This window comes from Patiria miniata, unplaced genomic scaffold (assembly GCF_015706575.1).
Source record: "Patiria miniata isolate m_02_andy unplaced genomic scaffold, ASM1570657v1 HiC_scaffold_25, whole genome shotgun sequence".
In the NCBI taxonomy this organism is placed as follows: Eukaryota; Metazoa; Echinodermata; class Asteroidea; order Valvatida; family Asterinidae; genus Patiria; species Patiria miniata.
In genome coordinates, this window is record NW_024037064.1 from 13,464,461 (window position 1) to 13,485,522 (window position 21,062).

General features: G+C 41.5%; 4 protein-coding genes across 4 annotated transcripts; 2 read left to right on the forward strand and 2 right to left on the reverse strand.

The window, feature by feature from the left end:
- Window positions 1-1,269: 1,269 nt before the first annotated feature.
- Window positions 1,270-2,694, reverse strand: LOC119733085 (salivary glue protein Sgs-3-like). The gene is made up of 3 exons (XM_038206664.1): window positions 2,482-2,694; window positions 2,036-2,160; window positions 1,270-1,480 (listed from the first exon to the last, which is right to left on the reverse strand). Exons 1-3 carry the CDS (start codon window positions 2,692-2,694, stop codon window positions 1,270-1,272), a joined length of 549 nt encoding a protein of 182 aa, XP_038062592.1.
- Window positions 2,695-10,004: 7,310 nt separating this feature from the next.
- On the forward strand, window positions 10,005-10,965 carry LOC119733086. The gene is made up of 4 exons (XM_038206665.1): window positions 10,005-10,280; window positions 10,406-10,651; window positions 10,818-10,894; window positions 10,943-10,965. Exons 1-4 carry the CDS (start codon window positions 10,072-10,074, stop codon window positions 10,963-10,965), a joined length of 555 nt encoding a protein of 184 aa, XP_038062593.1. The 5' UTR covers window positions 10,005-10,071.
- Window positions 10,966-11,887: 922 nt separating this feature from the next.
- On the forward strand, window positions 11,888-12,840 carry LOC119733087. Its single transcript, XM_038206666.1, has 4 exons — window positions 11,888-11,973; window positions 12,086-12,232; window positions 12,319-12,529; window positions 12,629-12,840. The coding sequence occupies exons 1-4, from the start codon at window positions 11,908-11,910 to the stop codon at window positions 12,838-12,840; spliced, it is 636 nt and encodes a 211-aa protein (XP_038062594.1). The 5' UTR covers window positions 11,888-11,907.
- Window positions 12,841-18,521: 5,681 nt separating this feature from the next.
- LOC119733088 lies at window positions 18,522-20,825 on the reverse strand. Its single transcript, XM_038206668.1, has one exon. The coding sequence runs from the start codon at window positions 20,823-20,825 to the stop codon at window positions 18,522-18,524; it is 2,304 nt and encodes a 767-aa protein (XP_038062596.1).
- Between the last annotated feature and the right edge of the window lie 237 nt (window positions 20,826-21,062).

The following is a 21,062-nucleotide window of genomic DNA, read 5'->3' on the forward strand; positions in this document are numbered from 1 at the left end:
CCTGTATATTTGTCATAGAAGGACACGGTCTTTCATTTCATTGAGAATAAAATACATGTTTAGAAACAATTGCGTATATAAAGACCTGTACATAATTGTCGATCCCTAGTTACCATAGACTACCTATATTATTTCTAAACTTTGTTAATATTATAGTTTAAATATATCTTTATTAAAGTAGGCCTACAACTACTTTTGTCAAGATGTGTCGACAGCTACATGTATTTCATTTAAAACAAATGCTACAACTACCGGTAGGCCTATGTGTAAATGAACAAATAAAAACAAACCCTTATAATCAATATGGACAGATTCCGGAAGACATTCTATTAGAAAGACTGAATTCCAATTTACACCTTCCTAAGTCATTGTGTGATATTCAAAACTGTATTTGTAATACATTAGAAACAGGAAAGAATTACCCATGTGTCATTGATTATTTGAAATGGAAGTAGTCGAAATGGGGTTTTTACCTCTACATATGAAAATACCGTATATACATTTTGTACATAATTTGCTGTTGATAGTGAGCCCTTTTATTATTATTATTTAATTCTTCATTTATAAAACAAGACCCCAAAAAAGTGAGCAGCCCGTAATGTGGCTGATGAGAACATTGTGAATACAGGCATAACATCAAAAGAAGTTTCAGTTAAAAGTACTATAAAAACTGATATTAATTAAAAAAGTACAATAATATCTGAAGATTATTCATTCATTCATTCATTCATTTTTTTATTTGTCTCAAATTGTGACAAATAAAAGATATGAACGAATGAATGAACAATCTTGCATTGAATGGCGAAAAAAAGCTTTTTACAATATTTAAACTGTTGGTCAAGCAAAGTTAATCAAAATTTGCTCTTAGCATACTAAAGGATAGTATCATAAAAAAACTTGTCTTGAATCACAAGCGACCTGGTCTGAAACCGGTATAGTGCCCGTTAGGTGATGGGTACCTGTCCCGTATCGCCCTTACAACACAAGAAGGAATAACCCTTCTGTTCCCTGCACCTAGACGACCATGCTGCCATAATATATATTGCCTGTAGGCAGCATGACGGAAGTTGTCATTGTTCCTTTGCTCGTTTGCAGCCATCACATCGGCCCGGTATAGTAGGGCTATATCTAAAACGTGGCCATCCAACACAAGATTGTTAAAAAAGCCTTGTGTGTGTTATACACTGGTTTGCCCTTCGGGTGCAACATTTATTTTCATTGGGTGTGGCCATTTCCCAGCAGCTGCCACACTTGCACCACCTTGGCTGGTTATTTCGAGGGCTGGGCGGTGGTGGGCTGGGCGGTGGTGGGCTGGGCGGTGGCGGGCTGGGCGGTGGCGGACTGGGTGGAGGTGGGCTTCCTGGTCCTAAGGATGGTGATGGAGGGATGGGCGTATGGGGGTGAACTGGTGGTGAGGTGGCTGGTTTTTGCCGTGGTGGTGTGCGGCTTGCTGATCCTGAGCTTGCAGAGGGTTGAGCTCCTGGTGGATGATGCGATTGTAAAATGAAATCGGCATACGCCGCTGGCTGCCTACGGAACAGTTCTGCAGTGACTTGTTCCAGGTCAGGCCTCGAGAGCCGAGTAAGATATGTCTAGAATCACAGTAGAAACATGAAATACATGTATTATTAAAGATCCAAACATCTTTCTTCTGTCGAGGCCTATTTAATTTATTGTAAAAAGTACAATTTTGATGCCATAACATCCATGGCCCTTGCTATTCAATATCCAGAAGTGGATGGAACATTTGATAATTTTAAAGGGGAAATATGACGTAAATGTACAATTCCAAACGGATCTCATGTGTGCAACTCACTTTTTTTCCAAAAAGAAAGAAACAAATTGAGGATACCCACTTTGAGGACCGGTTTTCAAGAATAAGCACATGTATATGTAGGCCTAGAGTAAACAGACCGGACACTAGCCTGCCAAAAAAAAATACACTGGAACTGTCTTCAGTAAATCTGATGAATTTATAGAAATTAATAGCAAGGAAATTATTACGACAGCAATATAAAAACAAATCCATAAGTACAATATTGAAATAGTCACCTTGATTTCATCATCCACAGAATGTGTAGGAGCTGTGTTGGGCTGACCATCTCGACTACGTTTTAAGTTTTCGTCTTCCACATCACTGTCGGTGTCGGACTCTGAATCCTGGTGCATAAATTAAAAAAAAAACAGCTTTGAATGAGGCTACACTATGTGGCTCCAATACATGTTCTTATTTCCCGCTTTGTTTGTCACGTTTTCGTCACAAAAGTGGTTTATAATAATTAACAAAGTACATGCAAGTATAAAGGCAAACACGAAATTGAAAATATTGCTTGTTCCTTCATCTTGGGCCCAGGCCTTCGGAAAATAACGGCACTAATAGACAGGTTAAGAAGAATTAAATGATTGTATCAATTCAAAAATACTATTAGGAAGGGTTTCTGAAATTAATAATAACAAACACAATGTCCCCGCCAAACTTACAAGATTTCTGTTGCAGCATGGCCGCTTCTTGGTGCCACAGGTACATGCATCGGTGCAGTGTTGCTCGGCACACTTGCAAGGGCAAGCCCCTCGTGTCCCCAGCCGCCCTCGCTGACAAGTATTTTTACATGAGCATGTAGTGGGCTCACCGAGGTACGGGTTACCAAGCAACTCTTCATCAATATCCATACAATCATCAGAAATGTTTTCCATGGTCATCAATGAATAAACTTGTGTCATTGACCATGCATATATTGGTGCTCTGGTACAGTTGTGGCCGATGAACAGTTGAACAGAGAAATGAATGCACACCGGTGCGAGTTCATACATTGTATACTATGTTTTCATGGAAGGCATTGAAAAATACTTTTAATTAGAAAAACATAGCAGTATAATGACATCATTTCTAAGTAAACGTAGACTGACGTCATGGTCAGTCTGGGAGAGTACCCTTGAAATTATTTGTCCCTGCACAAGGGTGAAATCACAATGTTGGTATGTCGGGGGTTTCCGACCAGAAAAGAGTGAGACTTTGACGTGGAACATCTGTTGTGGGGGTGAGAGTATTCTACTGTGAGGAAGTACATGTACAGTCTATGACAAAGCATGCAATAATTATGCAGTCACTGAAAGTTTTTGTGTACTTGCATCATTTGTGGAGGCCTATTACCACAGTCTTTCTCTTTTAATTGGGGGGGGGGGGTTGAAATTTGCACGCAATCCAACTTTTGAACTTCCTTTCTACAACAGTCACAAAAAACCATGCGCAAATGACAGGAGAATATGTAAACATGGAAATACACATTCACAGACACACAAATACATGTATCTATTCATGAGAAGAAACAGATTTTTATTCTTGTACTCCAACAATTATGTCTAATATATTTCAGTCCCTCTAAACCAATTGTAGTTTTGTCTTCGAAGTTGTTGGCATACCGGTAGTACCGTGGTAGGCCATACAAATACAACAGTTCAACCATGTACATATACATATGTACATGTACATGTACTGTACGTGTACATGCACCAAGTGGCTGTGCTCTTGCTTGTTTTACCCAGGGGATTGAATAGAAGGTCGTAAAACCATCATCATGGCTGACCAGACCCAATGCCCCAGGCAGTCATTAACTTGTGGCTAGGGCTCCTGGGACTACCACAGCAGCATGTTTTCCACTTAAATTTCACTAGAGTTGCTTGATGGCGCTATTTAAAAAGTGGGACCAAAAGGAACCCACGAGCATGGGCCTTTAAATTAAATTGACGGTGTACGAAGAGTTGGAGTTTCCCCCCACATAATTAATATAAGATGCAACCGCTGCGAGCTCGCTTGTAAATACACGCGAACTGTCAGGTGAGCCATTATCCACGTAACTGTGTCCGTCAAATTGTTACGTGGGTAATCCCTTGCCAGGTCTGAAAATTGAAGCCTTGTTTCCCCACTTGGTAATGACTGTTTTATAGCTTTATTATCTTGTGTGAGGCACATATCATAACAGCGAATGTTTCTGTGGAGAAGTTTCTCAAAACGGCCGACGAAATCTCAGCTCCAATTGTCCGTCAATACGTTACGTGGATAATCGCACTCACGTGCGCGAACTCAGAATTAGATAGATCCCCGGTTGACGAGTCATGGCATTCTCCACTCGCTGAGATGAGTTTCAGACTCGGTGTTCCGAAAAATCTTTCCAACTTCCAGACGGATGTTTCATGTTTGGTATTCCGTCACCAGAATTACGTGGGTAATGATGTTACGAGGGTCACGTGAAAAAGATTTATAACAGCGTTTCAAGAACACAGAGGCAGGTCAAATTTGTTTCCAGTGACAGGAAATAATGGCCTTTACTTCAAGTATCGTCACACTTCAGTGTTTGAAGGAAGGCGAAACCAAAAGAAAACGAAACAAGATAATGACACAAAAGACAGACACTACAACTAGTGCGTCATTACTCCTCGTAACATGATACGGACATAAACACGGGCGCATCAAAACACGCAAGAAATACTTACCCTGGGTAATTTTGTTGTAACTGGCTGTAACTTCAGAGGAAGTAGTCATAACCGATGCCCGAAGCTTTTATGATTACTGTCATGGTCATCTTTCTAAGGGTTCTTCAGACACCTCAGATCAGTGTCGTCACTTCAGGCGTAGCTTCGTTTATGTTGACAAGGGGGATTTAAACAGAAACAGACCCTCACGGCAAGTGAAGACAGTCAATGGTACTTTGAAACTACACAGCATCAGAACTGTGTCGGCAGGGATCATCGTCACTCGAAAGCTGTCATGCTACTGTTCTGGCTGTACAACAAAGAAAGAATGTGTCCACAAGGACTACGTAGACTCGTGGCAGCAAGTGACTCTTCAGACGAAAGGTACTTGTTTTACTTCTTCAAACCTAAATTCTTACAGGTCTTTGACGTTTATACGTGAACTTTAATGCTGTTGATTACATATAATATTACTGAATCGTTACTGATTTTTGTTTTACTCTAGCTCCCTAAATTTCCAGAAAATATTTCTGAACTGAAACAGAAACCCGATGAGGACTTGCATGAGGACCAGGGTGCTTCATAGCTGCCAACTAGTACGATTTTTTTCGTAATTATTACGAATTGTTTGTTAATTTACGAAAATACGATTTGCCACTAAAACATTACGAATTTCCCATTTTCTACCTAACGAAAAAAAAGAAAAAAGTAAAGTATCGTTTTTGACCGAAAACTTCTGGCGAAATGTCGCGATAATGGATGGACTGGTGACAAGTCTAATAAGAATGCAGTCAAGCACCTGATAGACATCAATGCAGTGTGCGCAGTTGAGTACTTGAGGACCAGACTAAAACTATTTTTCAATGGTGTGTCATTTGTGTGCATCTCGTGGATGTGTGGTTGTGTGTACTGTATGTGATTTTCTTTTCAGTGACGATGGTGAGCACATTTAGTCGCTTATTACCGGGATGAGACCCATTAGTGCGAGATTTTAATCATGGAATTTAATAAGAGTATGGTTGGAATACTTGGTAATAGAGTTTGAGTTTGTCACAACAGACAGAAAAGATAAATCAGCATGCGTTTGCAAGGTATGTTGGCGGCATATTTCTATTGCATACGGTGGCCATAGATCATTGTGTGTAAAAACATGATACGAACTCCAAAAAAATATGCGCACATGTTATTCATGTAATAATTTATTTGACTTCAACTTTTTTAATTTGTTTTTTTTTTAAATTATCTTTTGGCCTACAGTACATTATTATCCACAACAAGAAGGGTATGCACATGTATGTGTACATGTAAACCATGTACCTGTACTCGATGTTGTAAAAGCTTTTGATAAAACGAGAGGTGACCGCGCGGGTTGATTACTAATTGGGATTTTGAAATGTTGGCAGCTATGGTGCTTATTCACAAAGCACCCGTAAATGTTTGCGTTGCGGGGACCCGTAAGTGGATGTTAGGGGCACGTAAGACTTGCGTTAAGTGATATTCACGAAGCACCCTTAGAGTTCCCTTAGTGGACCCGCATGTTGCGGGCACTCGCAACTAATTGGTTGAACATAAAAAAAAAAAAACATGCCAAGACATTTTATCCCATTTCAGAGTTCTTGCTCGTTGTAAAAATCACAGGCAGAGTCGATTAAAGATTAACTTGTCTTTGCTTTCTTAGCAAACAATCAACACCAATTAAGCATGTCTTTAAGAGCATGTTCTTCCACTCATTTAAAGAAAAAAAAAAGATTCACTTAAATTTACCAATGCTTTCAGAAGTTATGCATGTGTTACAAACGTAGCCCATTTTTATAGCTGTCCTTGAATGTCATTGGAAGCTATTGAGTTTAGTGAGAATCATATTACAGACAAACTTTAAAATGCCAACAAGACTTAAAAGGAAACATGCAGTGGAAATTCAGCTCATCTTGTTCTCTAGCACATTATTATGTGTCACAACAATACATACAAGATCGAAATACTTGTTTTCGTTGGAAGTGACAAGAAAGTGGTAGTTTTTCAATTGTTAGCAAATCCTTTCATCATTACAATCGCATGTAATGGGCGCCATTTTGCTTTTGTCGCACAAGAAACTCCTTATTTAAAGTGCATATGAACAGTACAAACATAATTCCTTCAAAGTTACCCACAAAAAAAGCTTCGAAAAAAATAGTGGCAACTGCTAGTGTCCAAACAAGCTGTTTAACATGATAAGCAAGTAAAAAGTGGAACTTACTGCAAGAAAATAAAGAAAAGTTTGATAGATATTTGTGCACAAAGCTGTAGAGACACTTTTGTTCTGCTTTGAATGACATCACGCTGTGGCTCATGAATATGGAAATTTTCAATAGCATAAAAAATTGAAATGTTGAAATTTCCCCCTTTTACTACTACAAAAGAAGGTTGAAAGTCATAGTAACATGGCAAGAAAGTTGTTTTAAATCTATTTAAGTCATACAAATCTTTTTGCAGGTTCCCTTTAATAATTGAACTCAAGACAGAAACCACTGTCAGAATGTGTGCTTTCAATATATAAGAAACAAGTTAGCTCTATTTTTTTTTTTATTGATGGTGATTTTTGTATCCTTTCCCATCCTCTCGTTCATTCAGTGGAGGTGGGAAAGTCTACGTTTCATTATACTCAATGGGTGTTCAGTTTGCATCACGTGATGAGTGGTAAACAAGTTTGTGATCGTTTTATTGAAATAGAAATAACTAAGGATTAGACTGTGCAATTTAAGTGAAATGTTCACACTTAAAATCCCATAAGATGTACTTCGTCCCATAAAAAAAACAAGAGTGGCAGTCGCTTCCCAAAAGTGGAGGACATACCTATTACGGCATGGAGCGGGCCCCGAATTTTTTTGGATTCTAGATGCTTGCTCTGTGGTGCGATCTGAGGCAATTTCTGAGCACTCAAACCACTTTTGTGAGCAAAAGATAATCTTTTAAATATCATTTTTTGAGTTTGGAGTCATTGAATCAGCTACTATAGAATCATTATGTAGGCTACAATTTTTATTCGGGGATAGAAAAAGTGGGGGGGGGGGGGCAAAGATATGTTATCCGCCACTTAAAAAAAAAAGTGGGGGAGGACTTGTCCCCCACCGATTAACGCCCATGAAAATGGAACGCGCCAAATATTTTGAACACATTTTCCAAATTCGGTCACTTTCTTTTTAACTCATCCTATAGTTGGTTCAACCGGTCATGGAAGATGAACCGGCACGTCGATTCAGTTCGTAAATCCAAAATACATGCCAAGAGTGCCGCCATTGTGACAATCGAGATGATCCACGCAAATTGTGGTGTGCTTGCGGGACGTCTGGAGTTCCCGCAAATTTACGGGTGGTTAACGGGCACACGCAGATTTAAGGGGGCTTCGTGAATAACCCGCAAGTGCTTAAGGTATTTCTTTCAATCCAAAATATTACAGTTTGGTTATTGCAAATGTTTTCATTTTTTTTTTGGCATTTACTGTTTGCAAAGTGTTATTAAACTACCGTCGATATTTATTGTTCTATTTCTGGGCCGCAATCTATTCTTTAAAAATCAGACGATAAACATCGTCAAATGCGCGGTTATTTTCATTCTTCACTTCATCGTCAACTTCGTGGGTTCACTGCTTATGTATTTGCTTAATGTGCATTGCGCGGGGAACCAGTATGTGTGGCGCTGCTGGCGCGCTATACAAAAATACAACTTTCACTCACGCAACACAATAAAAACACTGAAGACCGTAGAGTCCGTGTCTTTCAAAATGGTATTTTATTTACATCAGCATGAGTTTTAAATTTCACGAGGCATCGTTAGAAAAAATATGTAGAATTTGCACAAATAGATTACATCCAGGATCTACAGTTTCAACTAGGAAGCCAGTATTTTGTGCGAATGTAAACAAGGAAATTTTCAATGTGTTTGGAGTAAGTACTTGGGAGGACACACCTGATCAGCATCCACAAAAACTGTGCGAGAAATGCGCAAGGAAAATTAGGCACTACATTTCTGGAGAAAGGACCTACAGTGTGAGTAACATAAAAAGACGACAAACTGTGCAAAGCGAATGGCCAAAACATTCCCGGACAGGCAAGTGCTTTGTTTGTAAATTAGTACCACAACAAGGCAGAGGCGGAGGCTCCTATAAACCTAAATGTGACTCCAGCAGACAAGTGAAGAGTACAGACTCAGCGCTTTGCTTTCAAGGAAAGGACAACATCTTTACTGAGTTGCCTTCACAAACATTGTCATGTATAGTGCCTCCAAGCATTGACATTCTTTGCCATCGAGGAGAGGAATTTTTGTTTATCTGTGTAATATGCCAATGCATAATCAGCCGACCAGCGGTGCAGACACCATGTGAACATGTGTTTTGTTCAACCTGCCTCAGTAAATGCTTCCAGTTTGCATCGTGTCATCAAATTAACTGTCCTACATGTAAACAGACTTTGCACTTCAAGAGGTTACAAAAATTCCCCGTATCTTAAATGTACAGCTTGACAACCTGACAGTGATTTGCAATAACTGCACACAAATTGGCAAACTGTCCCAACTTGTAGATCATGACTGTTCACTGAACAGTACCCCAGACCACAAAGTAACCATAGTGGAAGCACCCAAGTCTTCCCTACTTCCCCAAGATGATAAAGCTGCTCAGATTACAAATGCAGCAAGGAAATAAAGAGCTGGCTTCTAATCACAAAGTTGGCACACAAATACCATCTGAAGTCGAAGAAGCTACCGATAAATGGATGTGCCACAAACTAAAACAAGATAAATCTCTGGTCACAATCAAAACAGGTGGACGGGTAAGTTAGACTTAAATGTTCTTTCTTCATAAAATACTTTATACATTAACCACAAAATAAAGGTATTTTTCGGGGTTTTTTTTCAGTACAAATTTCACAAAGAATCTTTATCATCTGGCTCACTAAACTCATTTTAATTTTTTTGGAACAAAATTTCTTGTGAACCAAGCCCGACAACATTTACATGAAACACTGAATTAAAATGGGATACATGTACATACATGTAGGTGGAAGATTCAAATTTTTTTTTTTTTTTGGAGGGGGGGGGGGGGGGGTTGGTTTCAAATACAAGGTTGACATGATTTCTTTTCTCAGAAGTTTCTCCAGCCAGTATCACGAGAGTTGAACCAATCATTTTGTGAAAAAGATCACACATTCCAGAGTGCATTTGGGCCAAACATTTTGCCCTAGAGTCACTATTTTTTTAGATTCAGTTTTGCTTGACTGATGATTCAAAAGTTTTGTTTTGCTTGACCTGGCCTTGTACATTGTATGTGTTTGGACTGAGTACATGCACATCCAGATTCATCCTTGGTTTGATTAATTTTCTCAGCCAACCTATATCCAACGAGTCGTGATGTCCCAACGTAGTGATGACAAATCCTCAAAGTGTCTGGCATCTTCTGGAATGACGACGGAGAAATCTATGGCAATGATGCGTGACTGCAGCCTTGCGTGGAATCAGCTACGGAAACTCAGAAGGTATAACTGCAGGAAATCTTTGGGGGAAAAAAATAAAACATTTGAATAATAATTATTTGAACATACAAACACTTTACTAATTTACAACAGGTACATGAGTGGAGCAAACATTCCTTCAGAGCGGGCCATGTGCAAGACTCAGAAAATGCTACTCAAGGATAATCTAGCTGGCGAAACGATCAAGCTCTTTTTCAACACAAATGCAGCCGATGGGATCAATGGCATGAAGCTCAAGGAAACACCATTTGTGTATGTCAAGGACATCGGAGCAATGATTCTGGACTACCTGGACCGCCATGACCAGTAAGATAATGTATCTTCATATAACTTTTAGAATTTCATGTTGTAAATGGTATATTGTAGAGACAGTTGCACTTTAAATAAACCCACGTCTTGCGTCCACATTTTTTTCTTTTCTCCCACTCCAGGCAAGGTACCCTGACATGGCACAATGGGGTCATCCCAGCCAACGAAATATGGATTAAGGTCGGCGGAGACAAGGGAGGAAACTCGTTTAAAATGGATTTCCAAATTGTGAATGTAGCCCATCCCAACTCCATAAAAAACACCGTTGTGTTTTCCTGTGTTGAAGCCACCGACTCGATGGCCAACATAAGGAGAGCACTTCTCCCAATATTTGAGCAGCTTTCAGTGCTGTCCACATTGAAGTGGCGGTAAGTCTTTTCAGGTGTCTAATCCCTGTACACTTTTTTTTCATTTCCTGTTTGTTTTTGTTTAGATTGAAAGACAACACAAGCAGGAATGATTATGTTATTAAAGCAACTCAAACACCATGGTATTGATGACAAAATTGATTAAAATTCACATGTTTTATTTCAGTGGAAGGTCCCTACGTGTGTTCCTCTTTGGGGATTACGAACTACTGAACAAGGTGTATGGAATATGTGGGTGTAATGGTAAGGCTTTTAACTCACCTGATTTGTTCTTCCTTTCTTCTTGTTCAGCAAGAACGGCCTTTATGTTTTGATAGAAGGTTGTTGGTGACCCATCTCATGCACAACCTAAAAGTGGAGGGGGGGAAATTTTTATTTAAAGCTGAGGATAAAGTTATTAATGGCTAGACCAGACCCTGTGTGAAGTCATACTGTACTTAGTTTTTGCCTTATTCACTCCTTTGAAAACACAAACTGAAAAACAAGTTTTAGCTTAAAAAAGAATTGAATGCCAACAACAATTTTGTTTCTGCTTTCAGCCCGTTACTGCAGTGTTTACTGTTTGGCAAGCAAGAAGACAATGCAACTGCCCATCGCAGAGCGAGGCCCATACTTGCCTCGTAACCTCCAAAACATCAGAGAGCATCACCAGCTATTCCTGGAGGATGGAGCACGACCATCACGGGCCAAAGATGTTTCATACAGCATTGTGAACCCCTCCTTAATACCCATTGAGACTGACCATGTAAGTGAATTAATACTGCTAATATAAATACATGTACATGAGAGCCATGTGTTAAGTGGCCATGTTAGTCACTCAGATACAATTACAATATGTAATAAAGTTAACCCGCCTATGTAAAAATAGCATGTACATAAATGTATTGCAATAAAAGTTTGTGCTCAATTTCAAAGTGCTACGAAACAAATCTAAATACATGTACATGTATGCATGTAAATGACGTAAACACCAAACCAGTTCTAACTCTTTCTGTTTCAGGTCATAATCCCTACCTTGCATATTTCTCTGGGCGTGTACAAAAAGCTGTTCGATCTGCCATGATCTCGATGTCAAGTTGTTCCAGCTACGGGTCACGTCTCAAGATCATGAAGAAGGAACCAACTTTGATGACCAGATAGCTGCGGAAATACAAAGGCAGAACAAGATTCAGCAAGATCTTACTGAAAAGCGGGCCGCTCTGGAACAAGCCGAGGAAGAACTCCCCCTCTATGCCCTGAGGAACAACTGTGACAAGATGGATGAAGCTTTCCGTGATACAGCTACATCTGTTTTTAAACTGCGAGCAGACATCAGAGACTTGGTAATTAATACAATTTTTTTCAGCAGTCCTATGACAATCATTTTAGTTCCTGTGCATGATTTAAAACTATAATACTTCATAAAAATGCACTTTTTGGCTACCAACATTTCAGGAACAAGACGCTCTGTCAGCGAAACTTACCTACGCAACTGGTCCCATTGCTAGTGCCCTTGACAGAGTCCTCCATGACCACAAAGTTCAGCGACAAGCGTACCATGGGAAAGCTTTCGTGGGTAACCATGTCAACAAATGCTGTGAGGTAAGAGTAACAATACATGCATTAAAACAAATTTAGATCAAGGAACAAAAAACTCCATGGCTAAAAAGTATTTTCTCACGTTGCAGCCAAAGCTAATTGACGCCCTCACTAAAGTCCCCCCGGAAGAGCTTGAGAGACAGCTGACAGACGATATGTCCCTTACTGCTCAAGAACGACTCAGACGGCAGGCGTTCCAACACCGTGCACATTTTCGAGAAGTTTTTCTGAAATTTGCAGATGTCCATAAGGGCATTAACCATGCCCTTGCTTTGACTGACCAAGATGTTCTCCGCATAGGTAAGTGCACACTTCAGCTTAAAAAGAGATGTAAAATGTACACGTATGTATGGGAAAAACACACACACACGCAATACATGTTGCATTTCATGCCCACAGATGTAAGTATTCGGGAACTCTTGAGGACCTACCGCCAGCTTTTCCCGGAGGAAAGAATCACTCCCAAGCTCCACCTGCTTGAAGACCATGCTGTGGATCAGCTACAACGCTTTCGTGTGGGGCTTGGCTTGCTCAATGAACAAGGCGGAGAGCTCATTCATGCAGAATTCAACAGAATCGGCCGAGTGGTTCAAGGGATGCGGGATGACTAGGACAGGCTCATGGCAGTCATGCGACGACATCATGTCTCGACCTGTCCTGAAGTATCGTGAAAAATTGGAAAAGAAATCATATAACAGAAAAAAGTGTCCTTCATTTAAGTAAATAAAATGTACATGTACATGTTTGGCAACAAGGTGATAATTGCCATACACAAAAGTCACAGATTTTGATGCCTTGTCTTTTCTTGTTGCTAAATTTGGTCACTTCTCAAAGTAGTACAAAAAAATGCACGAATTGAAAGCCAATTCTGTTTTTGATCGGTTCACAGAAATTGGTTTGAGCAGCGCTGTTTCCCAATTTTCCTGTAGGTGTCATACAGGTTCAATCCTAGGCATGAATAACAATCATGCTACTAATGTCATGAATGTGTCTAATTATATTGGTCATTGGTTTGAGCAACGCCGTTTTCCAATTTGTCCTGTAGGTGTCATACAGGTTCAACCTAGGCATGAGTAACATGAAATGCTCATGCTATAAACTCATTGTATAATGTATGATAATTGTTTATAATTATATCGGTACATGTTTGTAATTGGCTTGAGCAGTGCCATTTCCCAATTTTCCTGTAGATGTCATAGTCCAATCCTGCGAATGAATAACATGAAACGTTCGTGCATAATGTACATGTATAATGATGTATATAAATGTATATAATTATATTGTTGATGGAGTATTTACATTTTGTTAAAATTAAGATTTCCATAAACCATCAATGACCGTTCATGTCTGTTCTTTTAAGTTTTATAATTTATTTGGCTAAATCCGTGTCATGGTGCAGCAAAAGAATTTACAGTAAGGTAGCTTAGTCATGCTATTATGGCTGCTAACAGTAACAATGTATTGACACTCGACAGACACTTTTTTAAAACACCTCTTTCTACGCACTCACCATTTGCATCAAGCAGTGAGCATGGTGAGTGTCAACATGGTCAAGGATAAACTTTGTTTAACGTCCCTTCCAGTTCCAGCATGATCACATCAGATCAGTTTAGTATTTTTTATAGTAATGACTGTGACATTAACTTACGTACAGGACATAGGCCCATGTGTTATTTAACAATAACATCTAATCCGGTAAAATTCCTGTTTTCATATTTTTCAAACATGTACATGTACATAGGCCTACATGTACGTTCACGCACATGATGTACATTGTATGTGATTATGTGATCATGTGATGGCATGTGTCATGTCACGACCATCTGACCATATTCAAATAATAAACATCCATCATGGCATGCATGCAAAATTTAAATTACAGACAGTCACAGCATAGGCCATAGACTCAACAAGCTAGTCACCATTATTATAATGATCATTTCATCATTTCATGAATGAAAATTAAAACTTAATTAACTGAACTTACCTTGAAAAAACAGGGCGAAGGCACGCGGCTGCTGAGTTGTCCACAATGCATGTGCACGGCATGGCACTGCACGCGATGTACATGTACATGTACATGTACGTGTGCATGTACATGTAGGCCTACACAATTTGTACGTACACGTACATGTAAATGTACATGTACTGCCCGTAGTGCAGTGCACATGGGCCGTCATCGCGTGGTAGCCTACCCCCATACTTGTATTTTCAGCAGCTTTTTGCCACGCAAATCGCAACGGCCCAGGAAAGCTATGATTTAATAATAATAATAATACCAAGCATTTATATGGCGCTCTACAACGATCACAGCGCCTCACAACAAAGAGCTTAAACAGTTACTGAAAATTACAAAGAAATCATATCCAAACAAAAAAAAACAAAACAAAACAAAAAAAACAAAAAAAACAACTATTATACATTGGAAAATAAGTGTGTTTTGAGTAGGCGCTTGAAGATCGCTGTAGACGCAGCTTCCCTGATGTCAACCGGTAGTTGATTCCACAATTTAGGGGCAACAACAGAGAATGAATTGTCACCCGCCTTCTTGTTGGAACGAGGAACAACCAGCCGGGTGACATCAGAAGAAGAGCGGAGTCTCCTGCGATCTTCAGATCCATTCAAGTTGTACAGGGTGAGGCTATCAGTGATGTAACTTGGGGATTGACCATGGGAAGATTTATATACGTACAACATAATTTTGAACATGATCCTTTCTTTGACGGGGAGCCAGTGAAGTAAGCGGAGTAAGTGACCTGATGAGCTTTCTCTACCGCATGAAAATACAAGACGCGTAGCTTTGTTTTGAAGACGCTGTACACGTCTAATATCGACTTCCCTGGCACCGTACATCAGTGTGTTGGCATAGTCAATACGAGAAAGGACCAAAGATCTGACAGCACTATGGCATGCATCTTGAGTGAGGAACCGCCGAATCCGCCACAGATTACGAATATGGAAATTAACACTTCTACAAATTGTATTAATGTGATTGGTCATAGTTAGTGCAGAGTCAAGTATGACCCCAAGATTCTTCACAGTGGTAGATGGATTAATGCAGATGTCACCAAGTTTTAACTGCAGATGTGGTAATGTGTTAACGACCTTCGGGGAAGCAAACACGAAGAATTCGGTTTTGTCTTGATTAAGTTGTAACCTGTTATGAACCATCCAATTATTGATCCGAGAAATACAAGTGGAAAGCATGGTTAATGCACGATCAAAATCACCGGCAACCTTTGGATCAAATTCTGTATAGAGCTGGGTATCGTCTGCATAAACGTGAAAATTGACATTGTGTTCTCTGATGATATCACCAACTGGATGGGTGTACATAGTGAAGCACTGTGGGCCTATTACAGAGCCCTGGGGTACTGAAAATCTCAGAACATGCTCAAAAGACTGAACAGTTTTTGATAGGTGTTTAATAAGCCTCGAAGAGTCGACTAGTGATAACATTTCCCATGAATCCACCGGAGTCGAGGAATCATTTGCCCTTTTTGTGAAGGTCGAGGAACGCTAGCGCCAAATTTAACGGTTTTCGTTCGAATCGCTGGTATTTCGCAAGACCACTTAAATTGTTTATTCCTCAAACCACGGACACCAGCCAACATGTTATGAATAAATCATGAGTTTCTTTTGTTAAATGGCCTATTTACATAATTTATGCAAACCCTAGGAGGTCAGGTGATCACGTTGTTACCCTCCCCAGAATTCAAACGCAAGACGCATCGCCCAAACGCAAACCCACCCAGTGATTATGACGTCATAATGCATAAATTATCGGCCGTTCACAGATGGCCAACAGAGGGCGCACTTTTACAGCGCTGAAACAGCCGTGACCTGCAATCAGCTGATGAGAACGTGTACTGGACGCTGATTTCGGGTGCAATTCCAAACATGATTCGGCAACTTTTGGAAATTTCGATTTCCTGGGGATGTGCAGCATTCACTGAGCTAAAACTTCATCAGTTTAGTTGTCAAGCATCCTCTTTAAATTTTAAGCACTTTTGTTGCTTTAATTGAAAAAATTGCGTGAATGACAAATGTTGTTCTCTTCCTTGAAATTTTGAAAGCAATTTCTTTCAAATTAAATGTTTGAATTTTACATGTTTGAAATAGACTTTTCCACGGTGCGTCATGACAGTGGACAGGTGTGACACAAGCCAGTAGGCACTTTGTGCTTTCACTGTAACAGAATTTAAATAAAGCCTGCCACTGTCATGGCACACCATGTATAGAGTCTATGAACTGTTTGAAATTAAATACATGCGATTGGATTCTAATGCTTTAAATAGACCCTTTCCAAGATGCGCCATGACAGTGGGCAGGAGTGACACAAGCCAGTAGGCACTTTGTGATTTCACTGTAACAAAATTTAAATAAAACCTGCCACTGTCATGGCACACCATGTATAGAGTCTATGAACTGTTTAAAATTAAATACATAAGATTGGATTTTACATGTTTGAAATAGACCCTTTCCACGGTGCGCCATGACAGTGGGCAGGTGTGACACAAGCCAGTAGGCACTTTGTGCTTTCATTGTTACAGAATTTAAATAACCAAACCTGCCCACTGTCATGGCACACCATGTATAGAGTCTATGAACTGTTTGGAATTAAATAATTGGAATAAAGTGTTTGAAATTATGTCAGAAACCTGTTGTCTGTATTCATTGTTATTGTGTCCGTCAATGTTACGTGGGTAACTGTGGGCTTATGCTGAATACCCTTTTTGAATGTGAGCCACATAATCAGATGGACTTGACTAACAACAAATTAAGCAATCAGTAATGGATCACCAAACACTCAGTTATTGGCATGACACACTACATGCATGTAATCATTGTCTTTCAATGAAAAGGTAAAACAATATATTGACCATGTGAAAAGTACAGTGATTCAGAGTGTGTTTCATTTTTTTTTTTGCCAAAAGGGAATTTGTAGGGGATTTTTTAGGGTGATATTATTTGCAGTAATCACTTAAACTGTATAAATACACATACCAAGGTGGGGCTACCAAGGTGTCCGTCCCCGTTACGTAGGTAATACTCCTTAAAGGCATTCGATAAAACCCTTGATTTTTTTAGTGTACAAGAGAAAGTTATCTTTTTGCTACTTTTTCTGGAAAGGTGACTGTACCCTCAATTCATGTTTGAGACTTTAAATCTTCTCCAAGCAATTTCAGTTTTGAGGTAAATGTCACACTCTATTACCCAATACTGTAGAAAGACCCTTTTAGAAGACCGACCCTAACTGTTCAGTGTCGTGCATACTTTACATCCCCCTACTCTTGGGTGCTTCTGCCAAGAAATGACTTCAATCCTGGTTGTGGAGGGTGGGTCTCTGTTTCCTGATGAAATGTACCTTAATGACCTTGCACATCTGTAGCAAACAGACTGAGGGTGTATCTCGGTCTCATCAGCCCACGTACTTAAATTGAAGGCAGTCAGAATTTCTTTTCTGTAGTTGCTGCACAACACAGGCTTAGTGTTACTCTTTACATTTCTTTGTGTAACAAGTCTACAGCCACAAATCCGGCATAATTTATCAAGAGAAGAACGATGAAATTCTATGTCTTGTAGAAAATAAACCAAGATTTAATTGGATGATAAAAACCTCTTTGTGTGTCCATCCTTCAGTTGTCCGATGCAGCGAACCATTCCCACTGTCCGTGCGTGCCGTGTGTGTGTACGTACTGTAGTGCTTCACGGTGTATCTGCACGTGCGTCAGGAGCGTGAACCGAGACGGTGCTTGCCGCGGCCGACTTCACTTCTTACGGGTCCGAATTCCTCGTAAAAAGACAAGCCCGCAGGATTACTGTTAATCCCAGGCTTGAGTCCGATCCGGCAACTTGGGTCTCGAACGCAAAGGAGACGGATTGGTGCAGAAACACGAGAACACTAGAAGTTCTGGAAGAGTTTTGGTAACAACCATGTGACAATGTTTATCATACAACAACGACTGCTCTAAGATGGCGGCGCCCACGAAAAACGATAAATTGATCATCGGTCACGTGACCGCATAATTCTGATACATTGATTAGTACGGGTGAAATATCAACTGGCACTACACTCCTCCCACTTTTCTTCTTTGGATGATGGTGTGGGGGGCTCTTAACATAAGTTAGTGAAAACTACACGTATTACAAATACTAAACATGGAAAAACACTACATATAAAACCCAACACTAAATAAGTGCCATTCCTTCTAAATGAAGGAAAGCATTGGTAGAGGTTCATATTGCTCCCTATACAGCGGCAAAGGCTGAGAGAGTTCTATGTCCTGTTTCAGTGGAAGAATGCCCTCGCGTTTGTTTCGGTTAGTTCAAGAACTTCCGGTGAGATGTCTCCCAGAATGGTGGCCACCGACTCAGCTGTGTAGTCCAGTAGAGACGGGGCATTCAGTTTCTTGCCAACTGGGGGGAAGTAAGGCGCATCGGTCTCCAGAAGCAGCTTGTTCCTTGGAACTGACTTCAGGGCAGCCCTCTGTCGACTGTTGAAGCTGTTCGCCATGTTACTTATGCTGAAGTGGGTACTGGGGAAGGATTCCAGCCACTGCTGGGCTACCTCTGTGGTGCTGGAGAAACAGTGCAGCTGGATCTTCTGACTTCCCTTGATGATCGGTGTTATGACGTCCAAGCATCGCATGTAGGCCTCTACTCCAGTGACGTCGTCTCGCATACCGCGGATGTGGAGAGTCAGGACTCTTGACGGAGGTAGGCCAGTCAGGAGATCTCGGAGTTGCCTCTCTTGTAGGTGCCAAAGGTCAGAGGTCACCGAATGGTCCAAACCAACCTCGCCTAGTCCGCTGACTGAAGGATGCTGGCTCAAGGACTTCACCCTTTGTCTCTCCTTGCGTGTCAAGATTATCTTCGGATGAGCGCCGATCATCACTGTGAATCCTTGCTGGGTCAGAGCCGTCATTTCCTTCTCCGAAGGCAATGTCTTTTGATCACAGAAGACCGCTACGGCTCCCGACAGCAGAGTCGCATAGCCCTTGTCTGGCTGTTGGGGAAATGCCTGTTCAATAGCCGCCAGATTAGTCAACGGAATCCTGGGACCTCTGGCCGACAATCTGTCAAGATGGAAGTGGCTATCGAAGCTGCGGATGAGGGTCTTCTCCGCCTTCTTGTATGGGGCACTTCCTGTGGATCCCGAATGCGGGATCTGTTTTTCGTCCTGCTGCAGGACTTCCTGTCTGGGGCTGGGAGGAATCTGCTCCAATGATGCTTGGATGCTAGTGGATGTCTCCGAAGAACGGCGGAGTCCGGTAGATGGATACCGTCGTCTAAGCTCCCACATCCCTTGAGGCGATATTTCTCCTGCCAATACCAGTAAGCACCTCCAGTGAGACAATGCTGCTACACTGTTGACGGGGTGCAGGGAAAATTCCTCCGGCACTGGCCACCCTGCCACTCGGCACATTCCTACCATGGCACTCCTTTGTTCTGGTGTGATGTGCCACCCCGGCTTGATGACATCTCTGTTGTTGATGAGGTCAACCATGTCCTGCAGGGTCCTACTCTCTCCAAGTGCCTCATGCACCATCTCCCTCAGGCATTCCACTCGAGTGCGAGCGAGCCCATCGTTCTCGGCTTGGTAATAGTCGAAAACAGCTGGTGCGTGGTCTTCTTCTACGTGCTTCTTCATGTAGAAGGTTGTGGCTGAGCACCATGAGAACTGGCATGTCATGAGCCTTCTCTTCCCACAGCGTGGCCTTGGTTGCCTGCTTGTTGCCTGGCAGTCTGTACTGCTTGATGATTTTGGATAGGCCCGTTTTCTGGACCGTTCTCCCTGCTGTTCCCTGTGGTAGGAGGGCCTTCCTCGGTCCGGTACTCTGTGTTTTTCCTGTGGTGCTGCGACAGTCCCTGTCTGCGCTTCACCTGGCTTGGGCCTTATTTCCACACATGGCTCCCTGGGGCTCGGTGAGGTGTCTCGCGTGTGCTGAGAACCTGTCCTTGTGGAAATTACGAGGTTCCTTTCTTGGGACCACTGACGTTTCGGACGCTCGTCCTCACTCTCTGATGGAGAAGAAACACAAACCTCCATAGTATCCCTAGTGAGTTGCACACGACGGCTAGGGTTACTGACTGTGGTGGTCCAACGAGGTCTCTCGATACCGTATGCGGTATCTACTGTGCTGGTACCGGATGCGGTACATGGCACACTCACGGTTAGCTGACTTCTCACAGGAGGCCCAGATACGGTGCCCACTGTGAGGGTCCCTGCTGAGGGGTCGAGGGATTTACTGACTTCCGCATGGGTGAGGTCCATCCGTTTCCTCGCCGTATGGGTTACTTGTCGGACAAAGTAGATGTTGGCGTCCACCCAGTTAGTGTCAAGGAGACTTTTCCCAACAAACACCTCAGCTTCCTTGGCTGCTGCTCTGAGCCACTTGGTATCTTCTCTCCTCCTGGCAATGCCAACTTGCATCCTGATGCAGCTCTTCAGTTCATCCCCTGCTACTCCCGCTGCGTAGAGTTTCCTCATTAGCTGTCTTGCATCAAGGAGGTTCCGGGATTTTGTGGCAATCTCGATGTCTAGACAAGTATGCTTGTCCCGCGTCGCCCGGCTAGTCTGCAGGCCGGCCATGTCCTAAAAATCAGAAAGAGCAAAGACATTATTTACAGTTTGGGGACACCTTTGCATTCTAGACACTTATATTTGTCGATGTCCAGAGCATCCGATGGAGCTATGTTGATGCACGATCCATGATACCAGGTGTCACAATAATCACACTGTATCATGAATCGCCCATCCCAGGGTTGCTTGCATACACAGTAGGTGTCGGTTTGTGTTTTGTTGGGAGTTGCTGAGTTAGTGTCAGGG

Coding starts and splice junctions, on each gene's coding strand:
- LOC119733088 (XM_038206668.1), bottom strand. CDS start 20,825: ATGGCCGGCCTGCAGACTAGCCGGGCGACGCGGGACAAGCATACTTGT.
- LOC119733087 (XM_038206666.1), top strand. CDS start 11,908: ATGGATGAAGCTTTCCGTGATACAGCTACATCTGTTTTTAAACTGCGA. Junction 12,233..12,318: donor ATGTCAACAAATGCTGTGAG/GTAAGAGTAACA, acceptor CTCACGTTGCAG/CCAAAGCTAATTGACGCCCT. Junction 12,530..12,628: donor CCAAGATGTTCTCCGCATAG/GTAAGTGCACAC, acceptor TCATGCCCACAG/ATGTAAGTATTCGGGAACTC.
- LOC119733086 (XM_038206665.1), top strand. CDS start 10,072: ATGAGTGGAGCAAACATTCCTTCAGAGCGGGCCATGTGCAAGACTCAG. Junction 10,281..10,405: donor TACCTGGACCGCCATGACCA/GTAAGATAATGT, acceptor CTCCCACTCCAG/GCAAGGTACCCTGACATGGC. Junction 10,895..10,942: donor TGGAATATGTGGGTGTAATG/GTAAGGCTTTTA, acceptor CTTCTTGTTCAG/CAAGAACGGCCTTTATGTTT.
- LOC119733085 (XM_038206664.1), bottom strand. CDS start 2,694: ATGGAAAACATTTCTGATGATTGTATGGATATTGATGAAGAGTTGCTT. Junction 2,161..2,481: donor CATGCTGCAACAGAAATCTT/GTAAGTTTGGCG, acceptor TTTATGCACCAG/GATTCAGAGTCCGACACCGA. Junction 1,481..2,035: donor AAGGTGACTATTTCAATATT/GTACTTATGGAT, acceptor ATCATCCACCAG/GAGCTCAACCCTCTGCAAGC.